We start from the raw sequence: 25831 nt of genomic DNA, 5'->3' as shown, positions 1-25831 counted from the left end.
AGAACAGCAATAGCAGTAAGTTTTCTTTCCTACCTTAACACCTCGGATTCGGAATTCAGCCAATGCTCTGCTCATCTTGGTAGCTGCCCCCTGCTGGTCCTTCCCATGTGCAATGACCTTGACCAAGAGGGAGTCATAATGGGGAGAGATGACAGCTCCTTGGAAGGCTGAGGCACTGTCAAGTCGAATGCCCATTCCTTCACCACTCCGGAAAACCTGACAGATAAGAAAGATCATAAATTAAGAACATTTTACCCACCCATTCATTGAGACTAGCAAGAGTAAACTTCCTGTTACAGTGCTGTACCAAATTATGTGTTTGAAGTAGCTGAGATATTGGTAGGATCACAAGGTCTGGAATGGGGTATAGCTCAACGGTTATCGTGGGCCACCACAGCGTTGCATAGGTTCCCCTCTTCAAACTCATGTCCTGGGTGCACCAAGCTCTGATACATGCTGAAGAACATGTATGAATATCTAAAAGAACTGCAGGAAAAGGTACTCCAACAGGAACTCTTGCACTGCACTGAACAGAACATCACACTTTGCTTGTGGATATAACACAACTGTACATTTGCACCTGTGCTGTAAGGAAAGGCAACACACGGAAGATCTTACACAAGGATGCAATATCTAATAACAAACTGAAATGAATTAGGAGTTCAGCTCTAATCCCATTGACATAATCACAATTAATAGCTCCCTGGACATAATAGTAAACATTACATATTCTGATGTTTTAAAATGCATTTTACTGCCATATTCAAAGAAAAAGGTCAGTGTAATTAAGTTAACTACTGCATGTTGTAAACTTTAGTTTTCCACGTACCATTCTAAACCTAGGAGAATAATGTAGTTTTTTATGAGAAGACAGATAGAGGGAGAAAGAATTACTTCCATTGGGTAACACACACACTCCTAGCAGTTTGTCAAAGGTTGATGCTTTAAAAAGACTGTGTGATTTATGGCTCTTGAATCTAGTGCTTTCTAAGCAACAGAAAGACTAGGAGAACTATAAACAGCGAGATTATACTGCAGAAACATGCAATGGAGGTAAATCAAACTGTTTTACAGTATAAAAATCACCATCAACACATCAGACATGATATTGAAAGAATAGTTAGCATTACAACTTAATCATAACTAGTTGTAATAGAGATTTTTTTTCTAAAGCTAGAAATAAAGTTATTCAAGGGAAAGTGATTGTGTGTGTCCGTGTTGGGAAGGGGTGCTGTCAGGGACCATCGCCATCACATGCAGTAATGATTATGTACGAGTATGAAGTGATGGAGGGAGATGGGTACACAGCTACCGAGTTAAAAGCTAAGGCAACTTCTAAAGCTTATCTTGGTATGCACAACGGTGACAGATTCTGTTATTTTATCCTGAAGAACACATCACAGAAAGATGACCCTTTTTCCAGCACTCCTTCTCCAACGATTTAACAAATCAAGATATCACAGTTTCATAAGGTCCGCTCCAACTGGTGTCCCAAGCCTTTTTAATGAATCTCACTTTAGCCAGATATTGAATGATAAACTATCACCTTCATGGAAACTATTTTAAAAGCAACACTGCTCCTTAAAGGCCATAAAACACTGAACATTGGCGATGTCACTAATAGTAGCAGCCATTTTATTGAAAAACAAACTTCATGAAATTATGGAACTTGAAAGTGAGAAAATATATCAATTATGTTTTATTATATAGATTATCGCACATTTCCATTACCACATACTAACTTTAACGGAACTTTAATGCGATTATTATGGTCCTTGATGAGAAACCAAACATTTTGCTGGTCTTACTCATTAATCGACACAGGGAACAAGGTTTTAACTGCAGAATTTGGGAGTCACAGCCATCACTCACGGAACACAGCTATGAGACTAGTGCATCGGAGTAGGCCAGTCTGTTACATTTCTGCTCCCGCTGTACTTTTCTCAGAAAGAACCATGGAAACTTTATACTCTCCTTCACAATTAGACTCTCCATGCCCATCAGGAGATCAGGCCTCATTAGCTTTTCCCAGCACTAACTCTTACGCAGCACGATGACTCCTCATCAGTCTTCCTGCCCCCTTATAGTAGATAAGACTCTGGCTCAATTGCTTGTGAAATAGTTCTCTAGAGCAACAGGACTGGACATGTGAAGACAATAAACATGATTAATACAGGTGGAACCATTTCAGTTGGAAGAAATAAGACCAGCGCGGATAATCCTAACAACATTTCCTATCATTTGTAAATGCGGCATGCGGATAACAGACTAATGTGCAACCATTAAGCATATTCTGAGAGGAGAGAAATAGCTTAATACAGGACAACGCTACATCCTGAATCACAAGACCTGTCAAGGGTGAGTAAATTGAAAGGCTGGCTCTGGCCTTTATGCTCAGAGCAAATGTTTGCTTCAGATTTTACCACTTCTGCAGACAAGGAACATAAACTATTAGGGGTTACATGCAATGGTGATCTCTATCTTTAAACATCTGGCAGCAGGAATGGATTTTATCTCTAAGTACAAGATTCTTGGTCAGTTCTCTACTCCATACCTGAACCATGGTGGATCAAATAACATATCACTGTTTGGTATAAAGTTTCAGTTAACAGAATGCACAGTAGCGGATTGCAGTACTGCGGCTCCATACAAACCACCAAAGCAGGGTATAAATTATTTGAGACGATGTTAACCATAAACTAACCAGGCGGCCTAACAAAAAAATATAAACCGCACTAAAGTAGAGGGAGAGCTCTGGGTAGCCTACTTTGGGACTATGTTCCGTTGCGTAACAATGTGAACTAATATTTTTTATTTTGGGGGGGGGATACAGGCATGCATTAAGGGGAAGTCTAATTTCAGAACTATGTAGTATTTATGTTGGAGTACATGTACAGTATGTATACATTCAGTCACATAAACATGCTGAGAGAAGCACTGATCTAGATCTACCAAAATATAAACAAATGATTGCCTATAAAACCTAAAATCCATATAAATCTGAAAATGATACTTTTGACCTACATTCATGAGATATTGCAAAAGACAGCTCACTGCTTCCAGTGTAATAACTGTGTCAAACCAATTAATGTGGTGTCTCAACAAATCACAAATCTAGATTGCTGCAGTATCAGGCTAAATCGTGTTTGAAATCAGAAATAAAAAAAGGGGAGATACTTTTTTTATTATTATTATTAATAAGGACACCAAGTATTTGAGTGCGTGGTTAAAAGCAGGAGAAGGGTGGTCAGATCTGAAAGATTATGCATCGCCTACAAGGGGACATGGTCAGTATCAGGAACACCCGTCCACCATGCCTGAAGAGTGATATTGCAGCGCTCAGCCATGTGGGAGCTTCAATAGAGACCTGTGCTGCAACAGCATGGACTTCTACTCATTTTACAGTCCCCTTGGTTGGTCGAGGAAATCAGACCCAACGAGCCCTTTAATACCACTGCACGCTAAGGCTGGATAGAAGGGTAGCTACAGTGCCTGGAAATTAGAACTACCCAAAATAGCAGTAGGAAGGCTTTATTGGGATACTGCTGTGCAGTCGATGTAGGCAGCAACCAAAGACTTATTGCCGGGCAGGATTCAAATGCAATATTCACAGAGTCATAATGGGAAGTTAAGGAAAATTTGCAACAAATATTTCTTTCACCAAAGGCACAGCAGCAGCATATTGGATATAGAATGAAGAATATAAAACCTGGAAAAATGGACCATTAAAATATTATAGCATAAGGGTTTTCAATGTTGGATTAAATTATGGTATCAAGTCACATATGGCATATCACTGCTCCTCTGGTGTGTGTATATATTTATTTTTTTTAAACCGATTATGCTAGATTTACATCAGGAATTTATCTCAGAGCCAACATGTTCTATTTATGTTTTTTCCTTAAATTCATTACTTCTGCACTTTATTACCTCTGCATCAAATGCACTTTATTACTCTTCCAACATTCTTCTTTTTATTCAGCTATTGCTAGTACTACAACCGTGTTAAACTGAAAAAAAATTTCCTTGAGACACCAAATTGCAGATAATAGTTAATAAACCATCCATGATACAATCTGAGAAGCAATAGATTGGGCATGGTCTTCCACGATTCAATGAGAATTAAATGAAAAAAACTTGACTTAATCGAATGACTACCATTAACATTGTGAGCTTCTGAATTCTAAGCTTTGCTCAATATGGAACCTGCCACAAACCATAATATTACCAGATTATAAATATGTTTTTTAAAAATCCCCAAGTAAATTTACTGATAATTTTTAGCAACATTTTGCATGTCTGGCAAATAGTTTTCTTTTTAGGACAATGTAGCTGGTGTGCAGTTTAAGGACATCAGTGTCTTTTCATGCAACCAAGCTACATATTTAGCATTAAACCTTAGTTCACCTGGGCCACCAGTAATAACACTGAACCTAAGCCTAGCCAACAATGGCGATGACTCAAAACGGGTAGTCTTGTGCAGTCCCCCTGTACTGCAGCCCATCTCCAACTTAGGCGTTTTGTGGTTAGTATTGCTTTTGACTTGATAAAGGGAGATTGATACTCTTAAAAGCTAGTTCTTACATAGACAATAAAAAAGACTGACACTACTGGCCATCCCTAGATGCATAAATGTGAAGCTGTACATGTCTGGATGAGTTACTAATAAGGTCTGTTACATAGTTTGAAGTCTGATATCAAAAGTTGTCTCTACCAAACTTAATCATTTCAAAAAGATGCCAGCTTTATTTAGGTTATTGCCCCAGGGAAAGTAAAGTAGCGATGAGAGCTCAATATGGTACTAGGAATAGGGGTTCATTAATGGCACGCAGCCATGTGTATATGTTACACACATTACACCATGGAATATCTTTTGTATATGGAGTGACTGATCCTATTCTGTCAGCGTCGCTCAAACATTTGCTCTGATCTGTGTTTGCACTATCCACTGTACCCATTGTCCCTATTACGCCGTCCCGCCGGCATACTGTCTGTCATCGACTTACGCTTTGTATCAAAGGATTAACATTTGTCCACGGGAGATAATTAATTGCTCATGTGGTTAGTGTTGTTGCAGGGGTCACAAAAAGTTAATCCAAAGAAAAACTATATAAAAAGAAACTGCCGGGTAGGATTTTGTTTGTAAATTAAGCTTTATGGCTGCCCTGCTTTGCAATGGGGTGTAGATGACTAATTTGTCAGGCTTTACACAGAGTACTGATCACAGCGTGCTTACATTTGCCCAGAACTGCTTACCTCACCTAGTTTGCACAAGTATTCCTTAGACACATTTGATCAGCTTTTATATTCAAGACAGTGCTGTGAATGTATGGCTGGCTATTTGCATTCTGTTCTTAGTTAAGTCTATAACACTGAAACCCCAGTCTGGATTCAGCACTACTAGAATAATTCATTTATATAGCAGGGCAATTATCACAGTACTTGACAGGGTGCTTTAACTTATTACAAATACAATACGACAGACACTATGTGATACTATAGGGGAGACGTCTTTATAGAAAGCTGCTGCACAACCATGCAGTCAATATGAGATTTGCAGGTCTAGTCATGAACCCTACTCAGTGACTTTCAGTGTAGAGGACACATGTTCTATACATTAGTATAAGTAGATCTGTAAGAAAGGCTTAGTGAAAAACTGCCTGCGCTAGAAACCCAAACAAGGACAGACTTTCAATAACATCTGTGATGGAGCCTAGTATCGATCCAATGCCTCATTCATTGATGTGGCTATGGAGGGGAATGTCTCAAACACAAGGACCATCACATACAAAATGCCAGGCAAAAACCTTGGGCATTAGAAACTCGACAAGGACCTTGAAGATGTTGGCGCTGGTACTTCTAACTCACAGTAAACAAGAGAGTCAACGCAATAGTGCAGCTCACTAATCCAAACAATTTACATGCATTTTGCAGAAGGAACATTCTTTCTAGATGAACCAGGTTGAGTAATGCAGAAAAGTTGCTTTAAAAGGTCAATTCACTATGCATTAAGCATGGTTGGTGCTGCACGTTTTACAGGAGAAGCTTACTAAGGTGGGTCCTTCATAATGTGAAGAAATCTCAACTCATGTTATTAAATAAATTGACAGATCAACGCTTATACAAACATGCGAGAAGTGATTCACACCAAGTATTGTGTGCGGTAGTGACAGTAGGCATACATATCGGAGATAAGAAAATGATCTTTATCTTAGATTGGGCTTGAGTAAATGTGTGTTTATGCAAATGACTGTATAATTTTCAATTATATAGTGCTAACAATGTATGCTCTTTGCAAAACAAATACGATATCTAGACAGGTGCAATTAGTCATGCAAAGACTAAACTTCCTAATGTCACAGATCGGTATTTTAATAATCGGTCATGTCCCTTCAATTTGACTGTAAAAGTTTTAATGGCAGAGTACTTGGGAAAAATATACGATTTTAATTAATTTATAGAAGGCAAAATGGCAAGTCTATGTTCACAGTGAAAGTGAAACACAGAGCAAGATAAAACCAATAGAATAGAATATTGCTTACACACTTCCACACACACACAAATCTGCACAGCAGTCATGCTGTCAGCTACAATATGTATACAAAATGGATATTTCAGCAACAAAAAAAAGTTATATATATTTATATACAATGTAACTATTTTAAATAGTTAGTGATCACCCTATTGCGACTCACTGTAGCTATGGCATACAACTCAAGAAGTTTCATGGTGCAAGAAGGAGCCTAAACCAAAAAATTTACACAGCATGTATTTATGGGGACTGCTGCTCTAGGCCTAACCCAGGGAAGCAGCCCCTATCTGACTGTTCTAAGGGAGAACTTCCCCTTCTCTGAGCATCTTCTTAGCTCAGTGCTCGGGGATATGAAGTCCTATCTTAGCGCTCTGCCTTAGGGCATGATGTAAAGATACTATGGAGGCCTACACAGTCATAAGGTATAAGTAATTCTAAATCTGGTGAAGTGGTAGATTTCCAGGGTCATACAGGTCTGGAGTGGATACCTTCCTATTCTACACTGCCGAGATTGATGCCATGGTTGATAACCCTGCTGAAATTTAAGTATATAATGACAAGTCAAGGTTTCCATGAGGGCCAGTATAAGAGTCATCTGGTTAACACATCTGGTGAGTCACTACATATAATCTTCACAATTGGCTTTTAAAGGGTTAATATTTCAAGAGTCTCAGGGCCAGCAGATTTAGAAAACTCCTAGGTATGCCTATTGAAAGGCCAGTTTTCCTATAAGACAACCAATCTCTAAATGTTTAAAAGGTCACTAGCAAATTGATGGCTAAGAAAGTAAACTTGTAGTGTGTTCCCATTTTAGTATTGGTATAGGCTTGGTCCAGGCATGCTTAGGCTCATATTATACTAACTTTTTCTTTAACACAAACCAGAACACCATGTAGTGTTTGGGTTGTCATTTAGATATTGAAATGTTGTACATGGAAGGAAGACCTTTGTCATGGAAGAAATGGTGATATAACCATCTGATCAAAGAGCAAAAAATGCTGCAGCTTTACAAACCAAACCAAAAAAAAACATTTTCTTCAAATGCCCATCAGTTTTGGAATGAAGTTTCGCAGGAGAAAGCCAAAAATTATATTATATATAGTATGATAATTTGATGGAAAATAAATATGCTGCTCCGGATGCTGAAGTAACTAATCTAATTGCATGTATATACATTTAGCAGACTCAGGTGTTTTTGTGTTAAATCAGTATAATCTGTATTTCACCTTCATAAGCCTTGTAACCACTGTACAGTCATTAATTGCACAATGCAGAAAGTACAATATCTAGCCTCTTTCATTAAAACTGAATATACAACACTCTGGAGTCTTAAGACTGAGGTTTATGTAAGTTATCAGTTTTCCGTGCCAATTACATTTTTTCCCTCCAGCTTAGGCCTTAAAGCTTAACCGCGAGTAAAAAATTGCTTATTTAACCTGCACAAACACCATATGTTTGAAGGGAAAGACCGTTTGGGTGGGGAATTCCTTGTTACCTGCCCTGCACATACATGCATTAAGATGGCACACATATCCATAAGAAGCGGGAGATTTTTTATTTTTTTTTATAGATGTAGGCTATTAAGATCTGTGACAAACAAATAACGATGCATAACGTTAGATAGCCATATGTCCTCAGTGTTGATTTAGTTATGTTTTTTTATTGGTTTTTAGTATTGACTGATCTCTGTGTTATAATGGACGGATTTGTTATTCTTCAGTCATACATGTAGTAACTCAGAGAATGCTTTCTTACATTTTAATGTTCTAATGTCTATAATTAGGCAAAATATAACTGTTGACAATGCGCACCCACGGTATATAATAAAGGTTCTTCATCTGGAAGTAAGAGAACATACAGTTACCTAATGTGTACTGCTTTAGATAAGACTGCTAAACATGGCTGTCTATTTTACAGAATAACAGTATAGTTAGTTATTTAAATGGAAAGGGGATCGTGCAGCATTACATTTAGTGGTTGAAAACCGTAATAATGAGAAGTTCAAGTCTAAATCTGAGCCGTAACATAAGTGTTAAGGTTAAGCTGAACTTGACTTCTCTACACAGCAGAGAAGAATGGCTTTATGTTGGACATTTGTGGCATGTTTTATGGTGGCATCATAAGGATATCTCTGCAATGTGACAAGACAGACAGAAAAAGTGTTTTTATAAAGGTTTAGCAGATATACTGCAGTCTTCTGACAGTGGCTATTTAGAAAAAAGCACAGGAATCAATGTCATTTTGTTAACACAAGTTTAATAACGCTAACATGAACACTTAAATGAGGAATATAGTTCCTGACACCAATAGATGGGTGGTATTGGAAGTTTTCTGGTCGGAAATTTGTTAAAGGGAAAGCAGGAAAAACACTTATACCGTAAACATATGGTTTACCCATTGAGACAGAAAAAAAAAAAAAATAGGAATACAAAAATAAACAGATGGAAGGAGGAGGTGGTCCAGGGAAGGGGGGGGGGCTACAAGAAGATAAGAAAATACATGTCAAAATAGGAAGAGTGTTTAGGTATTATGTGATAATTTGATAAGATGGAGGCCATACATTGCGAGAAATGAGGGGCAAGGAAGAAAATATAACTGAGTGGATGTAAACAGAGAAATACGATATATAGACTGTTATAGTTTAACAGGTTGATAGTAGGAAAGTACAGCTGAGTATTATGAGAAGGAAATGTGGAAAGGGAACTGAAGGGATTGTGAACCAGGGAAAGAAATTCAAGGATGGTTATGGCACATGGAGCAGAAAAAAGGGAGAGGAAACAGCAAGAAAGAAACTAGAGATACGAGAGAGAAAATATACTGTATAAAATTGTGAGGGAAGCTATATGGAGACAGGTTAGACTAGCATATCCCCAATGTTTGAGGTGCCTAAAGCAGGATACCTTTGCTGTTGACATAGCTACATTCACATGCTTCAGCGAGAAAATATATTTAAGGTACTGAAATGAACAAATCACACTGTAATCTGGTTTTCAACATTGAAAAAGTTGAACTGTTTAAAACAGTGTTGTCTCCTTTTTCTTGATCATCCAATTTGCTTAACCAAGGGCATCTTGGTATCTGGTTGGGTCACATTCTGTGATAAAAGTCCAACTTGAGGTTTATACGTGTGTGACCCACTAAGGCGGCTGGTGTACTGGACTTTTATTAATGTGGACTTAGATTGAAATTATCTCTGGCACTAAGAGTATTATCAGAAACTACAATAAGACCCAGGCCTAAAGCTGCACACTGATCCTAGGAGCCAAATGAGAGGTCTTAATCCTGTGTCACTCCACCACAGATATGCTACTGGTCCCCACACGCCATTAAACAGGGCAGAGAGCAGACAATCTGTACCAAAGCTAGAGTTGGAGATCCACACTGAAAGATGCACATATCCCACTCTCGCCTCACTATGGCCAAAAAACAGAAGATACTAGTGGGCCTGGGGTAGCAGAGACTATCACTATGATTCTTAAAATATATACATGGCTTATTTTGATACAGCACAGCTCATTCCATCAGCATTAATCTCTTTACTGCAAACCTTCCCAACATTAGAAATATCAATGAAAAACAGGTATCGTCTCCAATCTTTACAGTCTAACCTAAACATCCACAACTTTCCCTTTAGTGATCTGTCCTCAAAGGGTCTCTAATAACAGCATATGGATGTCAACTCCCAGCATCACCGATTCTCACAATACCTGGCTACTTTTAGCACCTACTGATGGCGATCCCACTTGTTTTCCTTACTGCCCTATATCTTAATGTCTACCCTTCAGTCTCTTAAAGAGAGACACATACAAAAGATTCACTCTGTTTGATAATTTGTAGAAGCACTAACATTAATTGGTGTTCCATCTTCATAGATGTATTTATGCAAGTACGCTAAACATATTTGTCTGCTCTTGACATAAAACACAACTTTTTCTTTGCAGAAGCCTAAATAGATTTTTCCAGTAGAGATAAAGTAATAGAGCTGTCATGTGTCAAATAATCAAAACACACAAGCAGAAGTACATATTTAAAAGGTAAACGGCTCTGTATGCGTCTCCACGTCATGTGACAAGGCTTCTCACACACAATCTGTGCAAGTTTAACAGCTCCTGTTTAAATGTATCAACAACACAAAGTCTGTATATAAACACAGACTGCAGGAAACAACAATGTATGGAACCTGCCTCTTGGAAACTGAAGCAGGATAATACAATGAAACATACTTTGGGCATAGAACTGCCAAGCCCTTCTACTGCGACAGAATGCCACACGGGGCATACTACGTTGGTCTACCACAGCAGAGGAATCCTCTACTGTCGAGACCATTGTTTTAGCTTCCGATCTACAATATGCAGGCTTTAGGATAACATCCATATTTAACAATAGATTTGTGAATGGCAAACATGGAAAACGGCAGCAGCTGAGACAATGGAATGAAGGTTGGATACATTGGGGGAACCTCTACCAAGAATTCTGCAATACTGACAAATGGAGTCTCTCTCCAAAGTAGATACCTTTTATTGGGTCAATATAAAAAAAAAATTGTAAAGTTGAGTTTTGGGGTCTTCAGAGGCCTTGTCTTCAAATGGAATCGCAAGAAAGCGGGTTTGATTAAAACTTAATGTGTGCAACATGAACAGTTTTCATTCTCTAGATATGAGACTCTTGGAAACAAACAAGTGACAAGACCTTGTGCGCACTATGCCACTCCATCTTGTTACAAATAACGTAGCTATAACACAAGCATGGCAGGGGGTGGCAGCATGTCATTCATAAATAATAAGTGGAACTGTATGTGTAAGAAAAGATCTAATCGATTTTCACAGGTTGCGACACTTTGTGGTAGATCTAGATAAAAGCTCATACGTCTATAATTTCTTTTAGCTAAAACATGCACGCATTTGTGTTTTCTCAGACAAGGCAATGTGCAGCATAAATTAAGCCCAATCTCAAATTTAGCTTGTTCCGCTGCTCCAGATTAGAGAAGCCAGATTAGTCTGCAGTTTAATGGAAGTTCACACAGACCATATGGCTGTTTGTGAGGACCAGAAAGTGAAATGAAAGTAGTAGTTTGAGCGCGCCCGGCTCCAGCATTAAGCTCCTCGTGCGAAGCAACACAGTCTTCCCCAACTGAGGTGTTTTTCTATATCTTTCTGTATCAACAATGTTAATTTACTTAATAGGCTGTGGTGGGACAAGCTTTATGGTGTTTACGTTACGGCTGGCCCTGAACATTGTGTAGTTGAAATGTTTTTCACTGCAACTTACTTACTGCAATAAACAAATCTGCTGGAGATTCTGAACTGAACCATTGAACAGAGTTGCCCCTGTTAAATCTCTAAATGATATTGCAGACACTGTGTGTGGATCGGTTATCAAAATGCTGCTGTTGGTATAGATAATTCAAACAAGAACGTTGAAATGTATTTTACTGAATAATAAATTAACCCCTTGCGAAGGGGTTAAAATCATATTTATAAACTAAAGAAAAAAATCCATGCTCAACAGCAAAAACAGGAATGTCTATTACTGTTCTTACGCTAATAAAAATTTGAAAAAAAACATTAAAAATATTTTAATGATTACTACCTTCAGGGACACAATACTGATTGAGGCGAATAATCAGAATTTTTTGCCCGAGATAACATACTGGGGGGGGGGAACCACGACAACAGAACAGTATTGAATAAACTAAATGGGTAGAGTAGGCATGTCAAATTCTAGTTCTCAAGTTATGCAAAACAAACCAGGAATTCCATATATTCCTACAAGGACCTGCAATCAGATCCTTTTCAACCTTTTTAGTTTATTTGCCGCTGCTTAAGAAACGTAGCCTAAAAACTCTAGTTGCATTCATCAGACCCTGAAATTCAACACATCTGGTGTAGAAAACAAGACACTTGGCATTTAATGTCTGTTCTGTATGAATCTATTGCAAGCTTCAGCATTCTTATTACAATAACTTGTATAGAATCAACATACAATACGTATCAATTGTACACCAATGCCCAGCATCTAACCAACCTTCCTAATACATTTATCAATTTCAAATGCCCACATGACACAAATGAGAATTGACAAAGCTATCCCTTTAAGATATTAAGTCTGGGGCATGGCGCTATTCAGAGGAATAAAGCATACTGAGTAGACCAGGACCAGCCCTACGGTTTCTTGTGCATTAGACAAAATCAGTCCTTCTTAAAGCAAAAAGAGGTCCACAGACAAAACTGACTGCTGACGCTTCAGAACAAATCGATAAAAAAGGACATCTTCAAAGAGCTATCGAAATATACGGAGTGTAACATATGGTAACCATACTTAAAACCGATTTTAATGATAATGGTATAGTCACTAGCTGATGAGGTAAATCTGATTGATCAAGACAATACACAGTCATTATTGATCAATGAGATCTGATTGCTTTTTTTCTGGAGTCAAGATAGAATTTATCTCTCCCTTGCGAGATGTAATTTGCAAATCTTACACTATGGGTTTTATGTCTGGCATCCTCTGGATCAATAGACTTATAAATATAGTATGAGTATCTCATCAGTAACGATGCCACTAAAGCTGAATTTTATCGGCGTACATTTTTTTTTTTTATACTACAAATTTAAAAGCCATTTTAATTAACACCTTAGGTGTCAATGCTATGCATATATACGACATATCATCTCCAATGTGCTGAACACATACAAGCATGCAGAAGATGGTGGCACATTCATGGTCAATCCAAGTAACAGGTGAAATGAAGTCAATATGGGTTACTATAATAATGGGTTACTAGGTCAATCTCATAAAATAAAAGAAATGGTAATCTCTAGGTCAAGGCTTGCAGTCTCTACCGGAATGTCAACAACTTGTAACAAGCCAAGCTAGACCATAGCTGCGTGATAATGGAATGGTAGTCACATTCCCTTTATGAGGGCCAGTCCAGAATTGTTTCTATGAACTTTGGGAGGTATGAGTTTTGCACTATTAGCTACTATAGAGTAGAAGGACTTGAGAGTAATTTCCAGTTAAAAGTAGGCAGACCATGTAACAAAGAGGCAGGAAAAGGCAAGCATTATAGCACTGTGGTTACACCACAGATCCCTGGTCAGACCTCACCTACAGTATTGTGTACCTTTTCTGGATCCCACACACACCTTCTTGAAGCAACATCAGCACAAGAACTGTGTGTTTGGAGCTTCACGAAATGGGTTTAAACAGCAGAGCAGATGCATGCATGCCGTAGATCACGCCATATTAATGCCTATGGTTTTATGAATGGGATGTCAAACAAGTTCATATAGTTGTCATGATCGGGTGCCCACAAACTTTTGGTCATATATTGTATACAGATGTTAAACCAGTTCAAAGGAAATATTCTGCCTTGAATATTTCCCTGGATGTTTTTTTTGTTTATAATCTTGCACTTAACACAGTTGGCTTTGAGGCCTACTGACTACAGATTAATACACTGTGCGCACGGATTTGGAACAAGACCAATCAGTATTACATACACACCATTCATTTCAACAAAGTAGCCTAATGACAGTGACGTGTTAAGCTGTGCTTCTAAGCATCAGGCATAAACACGCTAATGTTTCATCCCTTTTCAACATCCATACAGAGAAGAAAATTGCTGTGATTGATTTGCATGCATATACTTAATTAAAAAATATAATTAGGAGATTGAAAAAGGAATGGTTTACAGTTATGTTCAAAGCTATACTGTTTAAAAGAGAATTGCATCAATAAAAACCCCACTACTAAGTAAGCAAAAACATCTGTCCTCAGTAGAAGCATGATAGAGGTAGTGAATCCACGGAAAAGTGATATTTAGAATGATATATACATTTGCTAATACCAGAACCAGAATTTATATAAAAATATTTATTTCATAAATTCACAATAAAATACAATAAAATGTAATAAATACAACCGGAGATGTATAAAACATATGGAATTATTCGTGCTAGTGCTTGTACACGGTTCACCACGAGGCTGGTTTGGCAGCTTTACTAGCGAATTACACTTGCATTATTTAGCAGCTCTAGAGTAATCCATGCACACATCTCCTTGTAACTGCTGTCTGTAGGATTAGCCAAACACTATTTCCAGGACATCTAATGAACAAACTTTTTCCCATTTGGCAAAAAACAAACAAACAAAAAAAACCACACCGCTATTTGGCACTTTTTTTGGTTCTTAAGACATTGCTTGTCTTTTCTGTTCTCGCCTCTAATGAAACCCCACTGCAAAATGAGTCAGGTTTTCTTTCACTGTACAAGAAAAATCCCATATGTTTTATATATAACCATTTGCATTTATTTACTTATTTTATTGTATTTTACTGTGAACTAATGAATTTAAAAAGTTCACTTTTAAATAAAATTCCAGGTTCTACTAGAAATGTTCTCAGTGCTGACAGCACTCATATCACATGTGCAGAAGCACTGTCTGATACTCTTCAGCAAGTCACCCAAGTGTCCCTCACAGAGTCTCTTTAAGGACCAAATCCTTCCATTGACGTCCTTTTCCAGGAGATCAGAATGCTTACAGAGAATATGACCATATTCTACAGCCCCAAAAAGGCACAATAAATGCTAAAGAAATGGCTTTAGATATTAAGGGGAGTAATGAAACCTTCTTCTAAATGCCTTACAAGTCACATAAGTCTTGTCACACCCTTTAGCCACACTACCGTGTAATCACACCAAATGAAACAAAAGTGTCCCCTAATTCCATATCTCCCAACGGTCAGGAACTGTCCTGCATAGCTACCACATTGGAGGATCATGGACTACTAAGGATTTCTGATCTCCCCAGCCCAGGAAGCTTAATAATCAAAGTTGCTGCACAGGCCTCTATCCCAGCATCCTCTTGGCCACCTTGCAAAACATTTAGGGCGAGCACAGTAACCTGACTCTTCCAGTAGGACCCTAGTGCTACCCACAGCCCTCACGCTTGAAATTTGGACATCTGAAATGTTGAGATATGCAGCGTGTGAACATCTGCTTTAACAGATTTTCTTGCAACCTTAAAGAGATGGAGACCTAAACACAAGCAGTTTTCAAAGTAAAGTATAAATTAAATCTCCCACAGTATGGATTTATATACTAAACGCTCACCATACTGAATGCGCATCATGATGCCAATAGGTGCTGTCACTGTCAAGTAGCTGCAGGCCTTTCTGAAACTGAAAGAGTTAAAATATCCAAGAAGAGGAAAAAGCCAGCAGCAAATTAATCCAATTCTCTCTCTGGCATTGATGTGTCATATTTCCCAAGCATCTGTACCCTTCAACCCATCCTGTAGTTTATTGCTTTTAACTCTCCCCTCCAAGCCTGAGCTCACACTGAGTGCTAGCTAACTGTATATTCCTTCATGCAAGTTTTATTACCTTCCGAACTGCTGGCTGCTATTAGAGACTCTGACAATGCAACAAGATATTTTTTTCTCATTTTTTATTAGTTGCCCAAGGAAAAATGCATGACAGTGCGTTACAACACGCTTCCTTAGCCCAAGAAGTGTTGAAAGAAACAGTCTCAAGTTGGTACTTTAAATATTACTATTACCAGTTTTTCATATATTTACCATAAGGTGGTTATAAAATAAACCTGTAAATGCATTTACCTGGATACACTCGGAAAACATTCTTATTACGATGTCGGGATTGTAAATGGGACCAACCTATAATCCATAAACATTAAATACATGTGCTACTGATTAAAACCCATTTTTATGCTTATATATATAGCTTTGTCAATTATGCAGTTGTAAAAGCGGTATAGGATGTGTTCGCAGTTATTAAATAAAGACTTCATAAATGGCGATATTGATGACTACAGTTAGTTTTAATATAGAATTAAAAAAAAAGACCATGCATGCTTAAATTGCATCAGCATCTAAGCCTCTACCATGGGAGACTGTTCTGTCTCTAAATATTGGGGGACTATTGAGTATGTAGCCTGGAGAGAGCTGGCACCTTACACCATGGAACCTACCAATGTGGAAACATCGATGTTCCAGAATAGAGACCTTCCATGAACTACATGAATGTCTGAACAATGACCTTGGATATTACCGGCTGACCTGATGTCTGAATGGTAGACGCTTCCTACATACATATTCACGTTCTCCCAATTTGGTTGGGAGTTTCTGTGCTTTCACCATAATGAGTTTTACAGCTTTACAGTTTTCTACTAATACCACCACATGCACTGATCCATACATAACATACAATTCACACATTTCATATTCTATGATTAACAGGGCAGGATCAAGTCATTGTCTTTTTCTCGTGTAAAATAACGAGCTTGCACAGGAACGCGAGAATATTTATCCAATTGAAATGGGTGTTTCTGTTCATTTTACATTAAACTAAAAAGTTGTGATAAAAATATTCTTGCAACAACTTGGTTGTGCAATAAACCATTTGACTGGATGTGACTTTGCGGGACTAGTTTGGGGGAATTTGGGACTTACCCAAATACCTGTCTTTTGTACTGACTGATAAGAGTTTTCATCTTTGAGCTATTTTTCATGCAAAATAATATATATACACACAGGGGACACAAATTTTGAATTTGCTTCTCTTGGAACAATACTACTTTCACCTTCATGGCTTAGACCCAAGAAACCTCTCAGGATTTGTGAGCGGCTAACCTCTAAGTAAAGCGACTCAATGATTCTTACCGAACCTTTGTCAAGATATACATCCAGACTTGGACAAATATTGCTAAACTTTACCAGCCTGTAAGAAAAACCGTTAGTCTTCCTGACATCAGGTATATTGAAAATTTAAGTTTTCTAATCTTCTGCTGGATTTATTCTCTCATCACAGACGAGTGGCATGTACATAGATATACAGACACTCAACTTTACTTGGCATTGAATTTCTATAGCTTTACTACAGTTATTGTTCTGGTAAAGGGAAATTATGTTATGTCGTAAAAGATGTTTAGTGTAAGAGATCATGGCCATCCATACAGTCCTGTAGACCTTAATGGTCCCCCAAAGGATTCTTCGCACTGCCCATAAATATTTATGTTTACTATACCTTCTCAATTGCCTCTTTTCCAATAGAAAGCAACATTTTATCAGCTTTTCCATGAGACTATATTATTCAATCCCTACTATGTTTATTAACACTTCCAGTTCAATAATGCATTATGAAGAGATGCCTATATCAGTGCTCAGTGCCACAAAGATGCAAAGCGTCCATTGTTGCTGTTCACAAATTCCTTTTTCATCTTGTGTCATTTTATTTTGCACTTTTATGGCTTGCTTCAGATTTGCCAGTGGCTTTTATATTGAACCAGAAATCAGTAGCTGCTTGTCGAGTCAGCATGAGAGGGCCTTTACCTCCCCAGCATTTGCTCTCCTATGAAGGCTGAATCGTCGCACTATTAGTGTGTGTTCGCATAGATTCTGCCCCATAGTGCTTGATGGATCTGGGCTTAACTGCCCCCTAAAAGCATGGAGTTTGATTTATGGCAGAATAGACGTTAAAAGATGCCTAGCTACATAAACAAGTGCGTACTTCTATGTACATAGACATGTGTATGTATCTATACACCACTGCTCACTCGTATTTCTTCCTGAAGCACAGGATGAGACATTTACATGTTTACTTGGCCCAAAACCTATTTGTCCCTTATTAAGATTGCAGTCTTAGAAATATCCACATAGTGAATATCAGCTACAATTTCTCTGCAGAGCTCTCCATTTGGTAAATACACCCACAAAGTCAAAATTAATTACCGTTTTTCTTTAGATTCACAACAGCAGGTGATTATACCAGAGCACGTCCCCTGCATAATCTAGTGTATGTCTCTTGCGACTTTCCCAGAACATGCTCTATGAGTCACATATAAAGTGTTCTCCAAAATATGTTCCTGGATGCTGTCCTTCCATAGCCCCTCCAGAAGCTTCTTCATTAAAGATGCCAAGCTTTCAATTTAACGTCCAGGTAGAGACTGGGCTCATTTTCCAATGAAAAAAATACCATCTGCTTTCTGGGAATCCAGTCAGTGCTTCAGTCCATTACAAACCAAAAACAGAAGCCTAGTTATTACTGAACTCATCTCTCTAATTACCCACGTGTGTATACCACCTGGTTCAGTTAACGCACATAACATGAGAAAGGGTGATGTGCTGTAATATACAAGCTTTCTATGGTCCCATGCCAGGGCACTCAAGAGCTGCTCTTATTGCAGTTTGTGAATTGCGTCCCATCACACTCTACCCCATAATAAGCTTGTTTGTTGTTCCCGCTGGTCGCTATGATTTAATATCCTTGGGATACCCTGGTGCACAATGTCAGAAAGCTTCAGGCAGTATAAAGGAGACCATACATGACTGTATGGATCAGATGTAATGGTTCTCTAAGCTTGAAACCCATCTCTAATGGGCACACTGTTGTGGAACCTTCATTACCTCTGGATGAAGGACACAGGGGCTCTGTGCCAGATATCTCATTGAGCCGAGTCTTCTGAAGGGGTTTCAGCCTATAACAACCAGCCACTCAGCCATCTTTATATTGGATAATGTATTTGTTTGTTATAAAAATAGCAACATTCTTGTAAATAATGTTTATATATAAAAATCACAAATACAAAAGCTAAAAAAAGCACAAAAATAGATTACATGAGCTGAGCATGGATATAAAACAGTCTCAAAGGATACATAAAGGTAAAAAAACAAAAGGTCTCGACTACCACCAATATTTTCTAAGGGCCATTTTATTTTACTGTAACATCTTTGCTTCCAGTTGTAAACCAGCTAGGAGTTCAAATGTCGAGAGGCTCCTTTGAAATGGCATGATTGACAATAGCCTGCTGAAGCTCTTGGCATGTATCACAGTGATGCTATTTACAAGAAAAAATGGCAAAGAAAAAGCATCCCTCTTACACTAGGAACATTTATGCTGCCTGTATATTCACTGTAATCCTATGAGTTCAAACCGAATGGTAACTTCAGCACATGCAAGGGGTTTCAAGCAAAGCCTGCACATTAATGCATTACAAAGCATATGTATATTATCACATCTAGCCTACCCACTTATCACAGCAAGCATCAGAAACAGATTATGCTTAAAATAGGTGAAAACATGTGAAAAGCATGTGGTCTATTCACATCATTCATATGATGCAGTTACTTGCAGCTCAACCTCATTGGAGGCACCTTCTGTAACACTTGCATATAAACTGAACTCCAATTAAAATCAAATAAAATTACTGCACAAGATATGGAGCAGGAAAAAGGGAGGGATTAACCCTTTAGATTCAGAGGCTTAAATGGTTGATTCAATTAATTTCTTCACTGATGCTTTGGATAGACCTAAACAGCATCCGAGCCAGCATCAGTAGGAACTTCCGGTGCAGTCCAACGAATGCTAAATATTATTTTAATGGAACTAAAGTGTTTACAACACTGAAATCCCTGAGAGGTTTATTAATTTGGGGCTATAGAGATAACAGATTGTAGTTTTCACATTTTACAATGTTATTACAAAATAACTGCTTTCATTTAACTTGCAACAATATCTAGTTCAGCTGGTTTAAAAAGTTTCCATTCTGCTTCACAGGGACATTATACAAGTTATTTTGCATTCGGCGTTTAGGTAAAAGTCGCTTTCAGATGGCATGCTAATTATAGCTGATCAATTCTAAGGATTGTATAATCTGATATTCTGCACTTACATCAGCAACTTGATTGCTTACTCAATTATCCATTGTGCACCTCTTTCTTCAACTAGTATATGCCTTGTCATACCCTTCTACTTTCTAATCACTTTAACAAGTTATAGAGCTTAATCGGCACAGGTCCATAGGACATTAGCCAATACCCTGGGGTAATCTGTCAACTGCAACACGGGCTAGGTTTTATGTGGGATAAATGTATGCATACAAGCGGTATAAGTGGTTAAGGCGTACAGTCGCTTTTGGATTTGATAAACACACATTCACGTCTTATAACTGGTTAAGCTGTACTGATGCTCTAAAGATTGCAATATCCAAACCTCAAGCAATGATACAACCTGAGAAGCCCCACAGAGAGTGTGCTTATCAAATCAGCCTCCTGAGGAGGATGGAAATGAGACTCAATGTCTGCTGATCTTCTGCATCCTCTAAGGAATGAGAGCTAGGCATTTTCACAGCAAATGTACCTAGAAGTGCTCACTGCTGATGGCTTGAGGTTGTATAGATTCCTCCACTAAGAGTCAATGGCTCCTATACATATACGACTATTGAAAACAAAACTGTCCTTATAGGATGATTTCAATTTATCACCAGTACTATAAACAGAAACGTAAATTATTATATTGAGGTAAACGGAGGAAGGCAAGCGTGAGAGGCAGAAGATGGGCCAGAAAGCCATGAAAGCATAAAGAAAGATTAAGCACCAAGCAGGTTTCAGATTATTCCCTAATGCAATTCTTAACAATGACATGTTTGAATTGAAATTGTTCACTTAAATATCAAAAAATGACCTCTTCAACTGCAACATAAGTGTAGTTATCTCATATGTGCAGTTCTGCCTGAGACGGTTATTAGCTTTCCCAAGCATGTAAGCAATTGCTAGAGATGCACTTAATTTGTTAAACACACACACAGAAAGGTATATTCACTAAAGAGAATTGTCAGGATGGATGACTGTCCATGTGGATTCAATAGAAATTCTCACATGTAAGAGTTTTGTTTTAAAATCAAAATATGATATCGATGTTAAACGTATGGACTTTAAGAAGAGCTGCTGAAATTCTGGGTTCTATATAAATAAAACAAGTTACAAAAGATGTGCTTGATAAGGATCATAAGGATTATACTTAACATATGGATATATTTAAACTTCCAATCAAAAGATACTTTTTTTTGTCTCTAAAATATCCGTGGATAGCCAGGATACAGGTCGGCTATGGAGTTTGATTTCACACTGCTGACTAATAAGGTATCCTTTCTTTTTTTTCTTCTAACTTAATCTTTCCCACCAAGATCTGGTTCATACGGAGGGCATCAATTAGCATAAGAGATAGATCTTGGGCTCCCAGCACTGGAGATTAATGTTCACAGGGAAGAGGTGAATCTTGTGGTAACTCCCCCACCTCAACGCATATTGATTGTGTGCTATTGGAGGCCAACAAACTTAAATGCAGCGTGATAGCATGTGTTAGTAAGGCTGATACAAAACAAAGATGGGCATATTTATTTTTTTCACAAGCAAACGTTGTCTCTTGGCTGCTTAAGGAATGTAAAACAGTTTGGAAGAAAAATAATATTCAGAATCTAAAGTCCATATCCGGTTGCACAAGGTGGTAAATAGAGATACCACGAACACTTAAATTTAGGCCCATAGGACATATTTTTGCCCTGATGAAGGTCTTTGGCCCAAAACGTTGGTAGAATATTTACAATTATTTAACCTAAATTTGAGTGTGTGTGGTACCTTCACTTACCTTGTTTTGTAATACTGTATTGGGTATATCTCTCCATGCCATCTGCAACGCTCCCTTTTTTCCTGTTTATGTGCACCAAATGTACATATCAGGTTAAATGGCCATCAGCTTTATAGCGGTTTCCTATTCAGGTCCCGCATGAAACTCCGTCAAAAATATATAAAAACACTATCATAAGCAATACTTAAGGCCTGCTAATGAGGTTCTCTGAAACATCTATGAGACTTAATTAGAGCCAAAATTCCTGCCGATTAGGTAAAACTTTTCAGGAGGCCCTACTTGCCTGCTTTTGAACTTAAACGTTTGGTTCAAAAACTTGTGTTTTCCTTTCAGATCCAAGTTGTAAGTAACAGTGTAATATGACACAAAATGGAGTAAATTGACAATACATTTTCTGGAATAAGTTTGGGAAGGCACAGAAGTAAAATTCTACATTACTGCATAAAAGTGTATAATACTGCATCATACGATATTGTGTTGCGTTGTTACACGGTAGCAGTGTGGTAGCTTGCGCTGCATGTAAGGAGAGCACACAACAAGCTTGTGTATGTATGTAGGCATATGTATGGGGGGGGCAGGGTACTTCGTTTTCCTTGCCCTTAGACAAAAAGTTTCCTGCCATTCTATGTCAGACGAGATGATGCCTCTTTGGGTTGTAAGTCATTCTGTCCCTCTTTGCTCCACTGATATGCCTCAAGAACTCCATTTGTTTGGTGGGCGTAAGTATACTGCAGAGTTCTGCAGCCCTAAAAGTCACAATAATGTGTATAGAAATAAGCTTATAAACTAAACTGTGTAAATTAAACCCCTGTACCATTACCATAACAGAACGTTAGCAAAGTAGCATGAAGAGCCTTACGTAGAGCCCTCCTCCATCATCCTCCTAACCTAACCACACAAAACAAAAGTGTCCTTCTGACCATTTCAAATGTTGGGTGGAATGCAAGGCCTGTAACACGCATTCACACTGCTTGCAAAACATACAGGAATATATGTTCTCTGATAACTTCAAGAAGGTGACAAGTCTAGGACACCATCACTCTAACAGCATTCAGAACTATAGAAGAAAATGATCCATATGTTATAGATCAATGACCTATAACACATTATCGTATATAAATAACTGCGAGAGGTGGTGATTGGAGACCTGACAAAGGTATTGGACTCAGCGGGAACGGCAGGTGTGTGATTTCATAAGATTCTGTTGGTGGCACGGTGAGAATTAAAACACCCTTCAGAATTCCAGGCGTGGGAGAATTAGCATGTTAATGAAGATGTCACATAGAGCTATAGCAACGGCACAAAGAAAGCTAATGTAAGGGGAAGGGAGAGTGTGCCGGGAGGAGACATCTGCAACCACAAAAAACAACATGTATGAGGTGTGTATATTGTTTATATCCACTGAGTCTATTAATTATTAACACTTACAAAATCATTGCATTCTGAAAAAAATACAAGATATGGACATTATTCTAGAAGGGCTCTTTCAGTGGATTCTCTAAAGTACCAATAGCCACATTATGTAAAAATATGCTTAAAGGTGTATATATTATAAAATATGGTGAGTAGTTTTTTTTGAAAGAAGAAAACCACAGCAAATTTCCACTCTTAAGATTTACCGCAACTTGCCGCACTGCATAAAAGTAACAAAAACTCACAAAAGTGTGAAATTTAATCAAGGTGTTTACGTATGTGCAGACACAATAGGGAATAGAAAGCGAACGATGCTCCAGGGGCTGTATTGATCCATAAAAGCACGTGATTTCATTAAGAACAAAAATATAGAATAAAGTGCTTTTCAAGGGTGGGGGCCACAGCAGAATAGCATAAGGATATAAACACTAAAGCGCCATAATCAAGTTAAACCTTCTGTGGTACATATAACCTAACAAATATTTGGATAAGAAATGATTCTTCAGTTAGGGTATCATATGTACACACAGCGCCAACTATTATCAAACTTACATATAAGTGTACGCATTTCCTGTAAAAATCTCCCCAGCCATCTAACACAGCCCTTAAAAACTCTAAGAAATCCAGAAAGTTATACAGGATGGGTGCAAAATTATTTAAACCGTCTCGTCATCAGTGAACTAAGGTTGGAGTGGCAGCAGATGGGCCACTGAACCGTCCACTTGGCCAAACATTTTATTCTACAGGTTTGAGCTATACAAACAAAAATATACACACACATGCCAACCGGTAACACTGGATATGACACAGGTATTTCAGATTTTTTTTCCTCTGGTTGAATATTTGTCCTAATTCTATGGACCTGCAGGGAACTATGGCAAGAGACTCCTCCGAACGGGGAAGTCTAAATATAGTGAATGCAATGTTGGGCCTCCAAATACCAAGGCCACTTTGCTTTCCACACCGTTTTTAGCTTTTACCTTCTATACTATTAATGGCAGTCTGACTTCTGTTAAACATTTAGCTCCAGATATAACGTTAAAATCAAGATTTTTGGTCATCTTATAATTGTGACATGTACGGCACACTATAGGCACTATTTCCCATCTCACATCCGTGCCAGGACAGAAATGACTTGAGACATCACAAATCGGGAGTGAGCCAAAAAGCACAAATTTCAAGCATGTTTCTAAGTGGCTGACCACGGGGCATAGACCATCTGTTTCTTTCCTCACAGTATATATATACACCGAAAGAAAGACCCATCCGCAAATGATCAAAAGAAAGGATTTCACCTCTATCCCATTTCCAGAGCCAGAAGCTTATTCGTTCATCTCTGATCTCAAAGTCATTATTAAAACTGAAGAAAAAAAAAAAATAGGATTTTTTTTGAGGAAAATACATTAAGGTGCTAACAAGAGACATTTTAAAAAAAAAGCAGTACATTTCAAATAAAAATTACAATTTCTTTTTTTGTTGCAAAAATGGGGGTAAATAGAAAGGCCGGGAAGGAACATATTTACGCACATAAAGACTGCGTGCGTGTGATGAGGCTTGTTTTTCATATTCATTGTCATCTTCAAATGCTTTTATCTTTAGATTCTCTTTTAAATGCGGGACAATAACTGATTGTAGAGGGAATGCAGTATCTTAATTACATCGCAGGCGATTTATCTGAAGGAATGTGAACGCTACGAGACAAGGAGTTTAATCAGCAGTGTGATCCCATGAAGAGACTCGTTAAAGCTTTACAATATTTGACCTATTTTGAAAATAAACTGAGAGTTATTAAAACAGATTAATATTTTTCTAAAGACAGATTTTAAATTTTGATGTATGGAGGCCCAGAAGTCTCCTACAGAACGTCTTGCGAATACTTCCTGATGATTTGTCTCATCTGCCTCATTTTAGACATCAACTTTGTTTTCAATCTCCTTTCTTAATATGTAGATCTACCTTGCGCTGCTACAATGTCCATCCCGCAAACCACTTTCTACAAACTGTCATATTTTTACTACTTTGCATCAGAAGTGATGAAGCGCGGCCGTTGCTGAACATAGAGTACCTATGAGGTTGGCTGGTACAAGTCTCTTCGTAATATGTTCTTCATTGTTCGGTTGAAAGGTTCTATTTAATAGGTGCGGTGTATGGCAGTTTTTGAAGGCCACTCACCCATTTTCTGCTCTTACTTATCCTGCAAACCCTGAAATGTATTCATTGCAAGATTTTCGGGTATTGGTAAGCACATGAAGTTTTTGTTCCTAGGGGTACCTAGGTTAACTTAAGTACAGTGACCATTTAAGATCTGCTTTGTCACTTTTCCCCCATCATCCCTCTAGCAGTGCTTGTTGCGTCTCAGCTCGCCATTAATTCTTGTTACTTCACATTTAATCTTCAGAGCATTTCCATTCTCACATTTCCCATTCAAACCCTCTTTTTGT

At 38.1% G+C, this 25831-nt stretch overlaps 1 protein-coding gene across 1 annotated transcript in view; it reads right to left on the bottom strand.

Annotated features, from left to right (window-relative positions):
* Window positions 1-25831, bottom strand: part of LOC149298568 (pyruvate carboxylase, mitochondrial) — a 159642-nt gene that overhangs the window by 37929 nt on the left and 95882 nt on the right. Inside the window, exon 9 of the mRNA XM_089487272.1 lies at window positions 34-216. Within this exon, the coding sequence (XP_089343398.1) occupies window positions 34-216 (183 nt within the window). The remainder of the gene's footprint in view (window positions 1-33; window positions 217-25831) is intronic.

The sequence above is a fragment of the Sceloporus occidentalis genome, unplaced genomic scaffold (genome assembly GCF_023333645.1).
Source record: "Sceloporus occidentalis isolate IW3139 unplaced genomic scaffold, rSceOcc1.0.p SCAF_32, whole genome shotgun sequence".
Lineage (NCBI taxonomy): Eukaryota > Metazoa > Chordata > Lepidosauria > Squamata > Phrynosomatidae > Sceloporus > Sceloporus occidentalis.
This window is presented reverse-complemented; position numbering and strand designations above follow the sequence as displayed.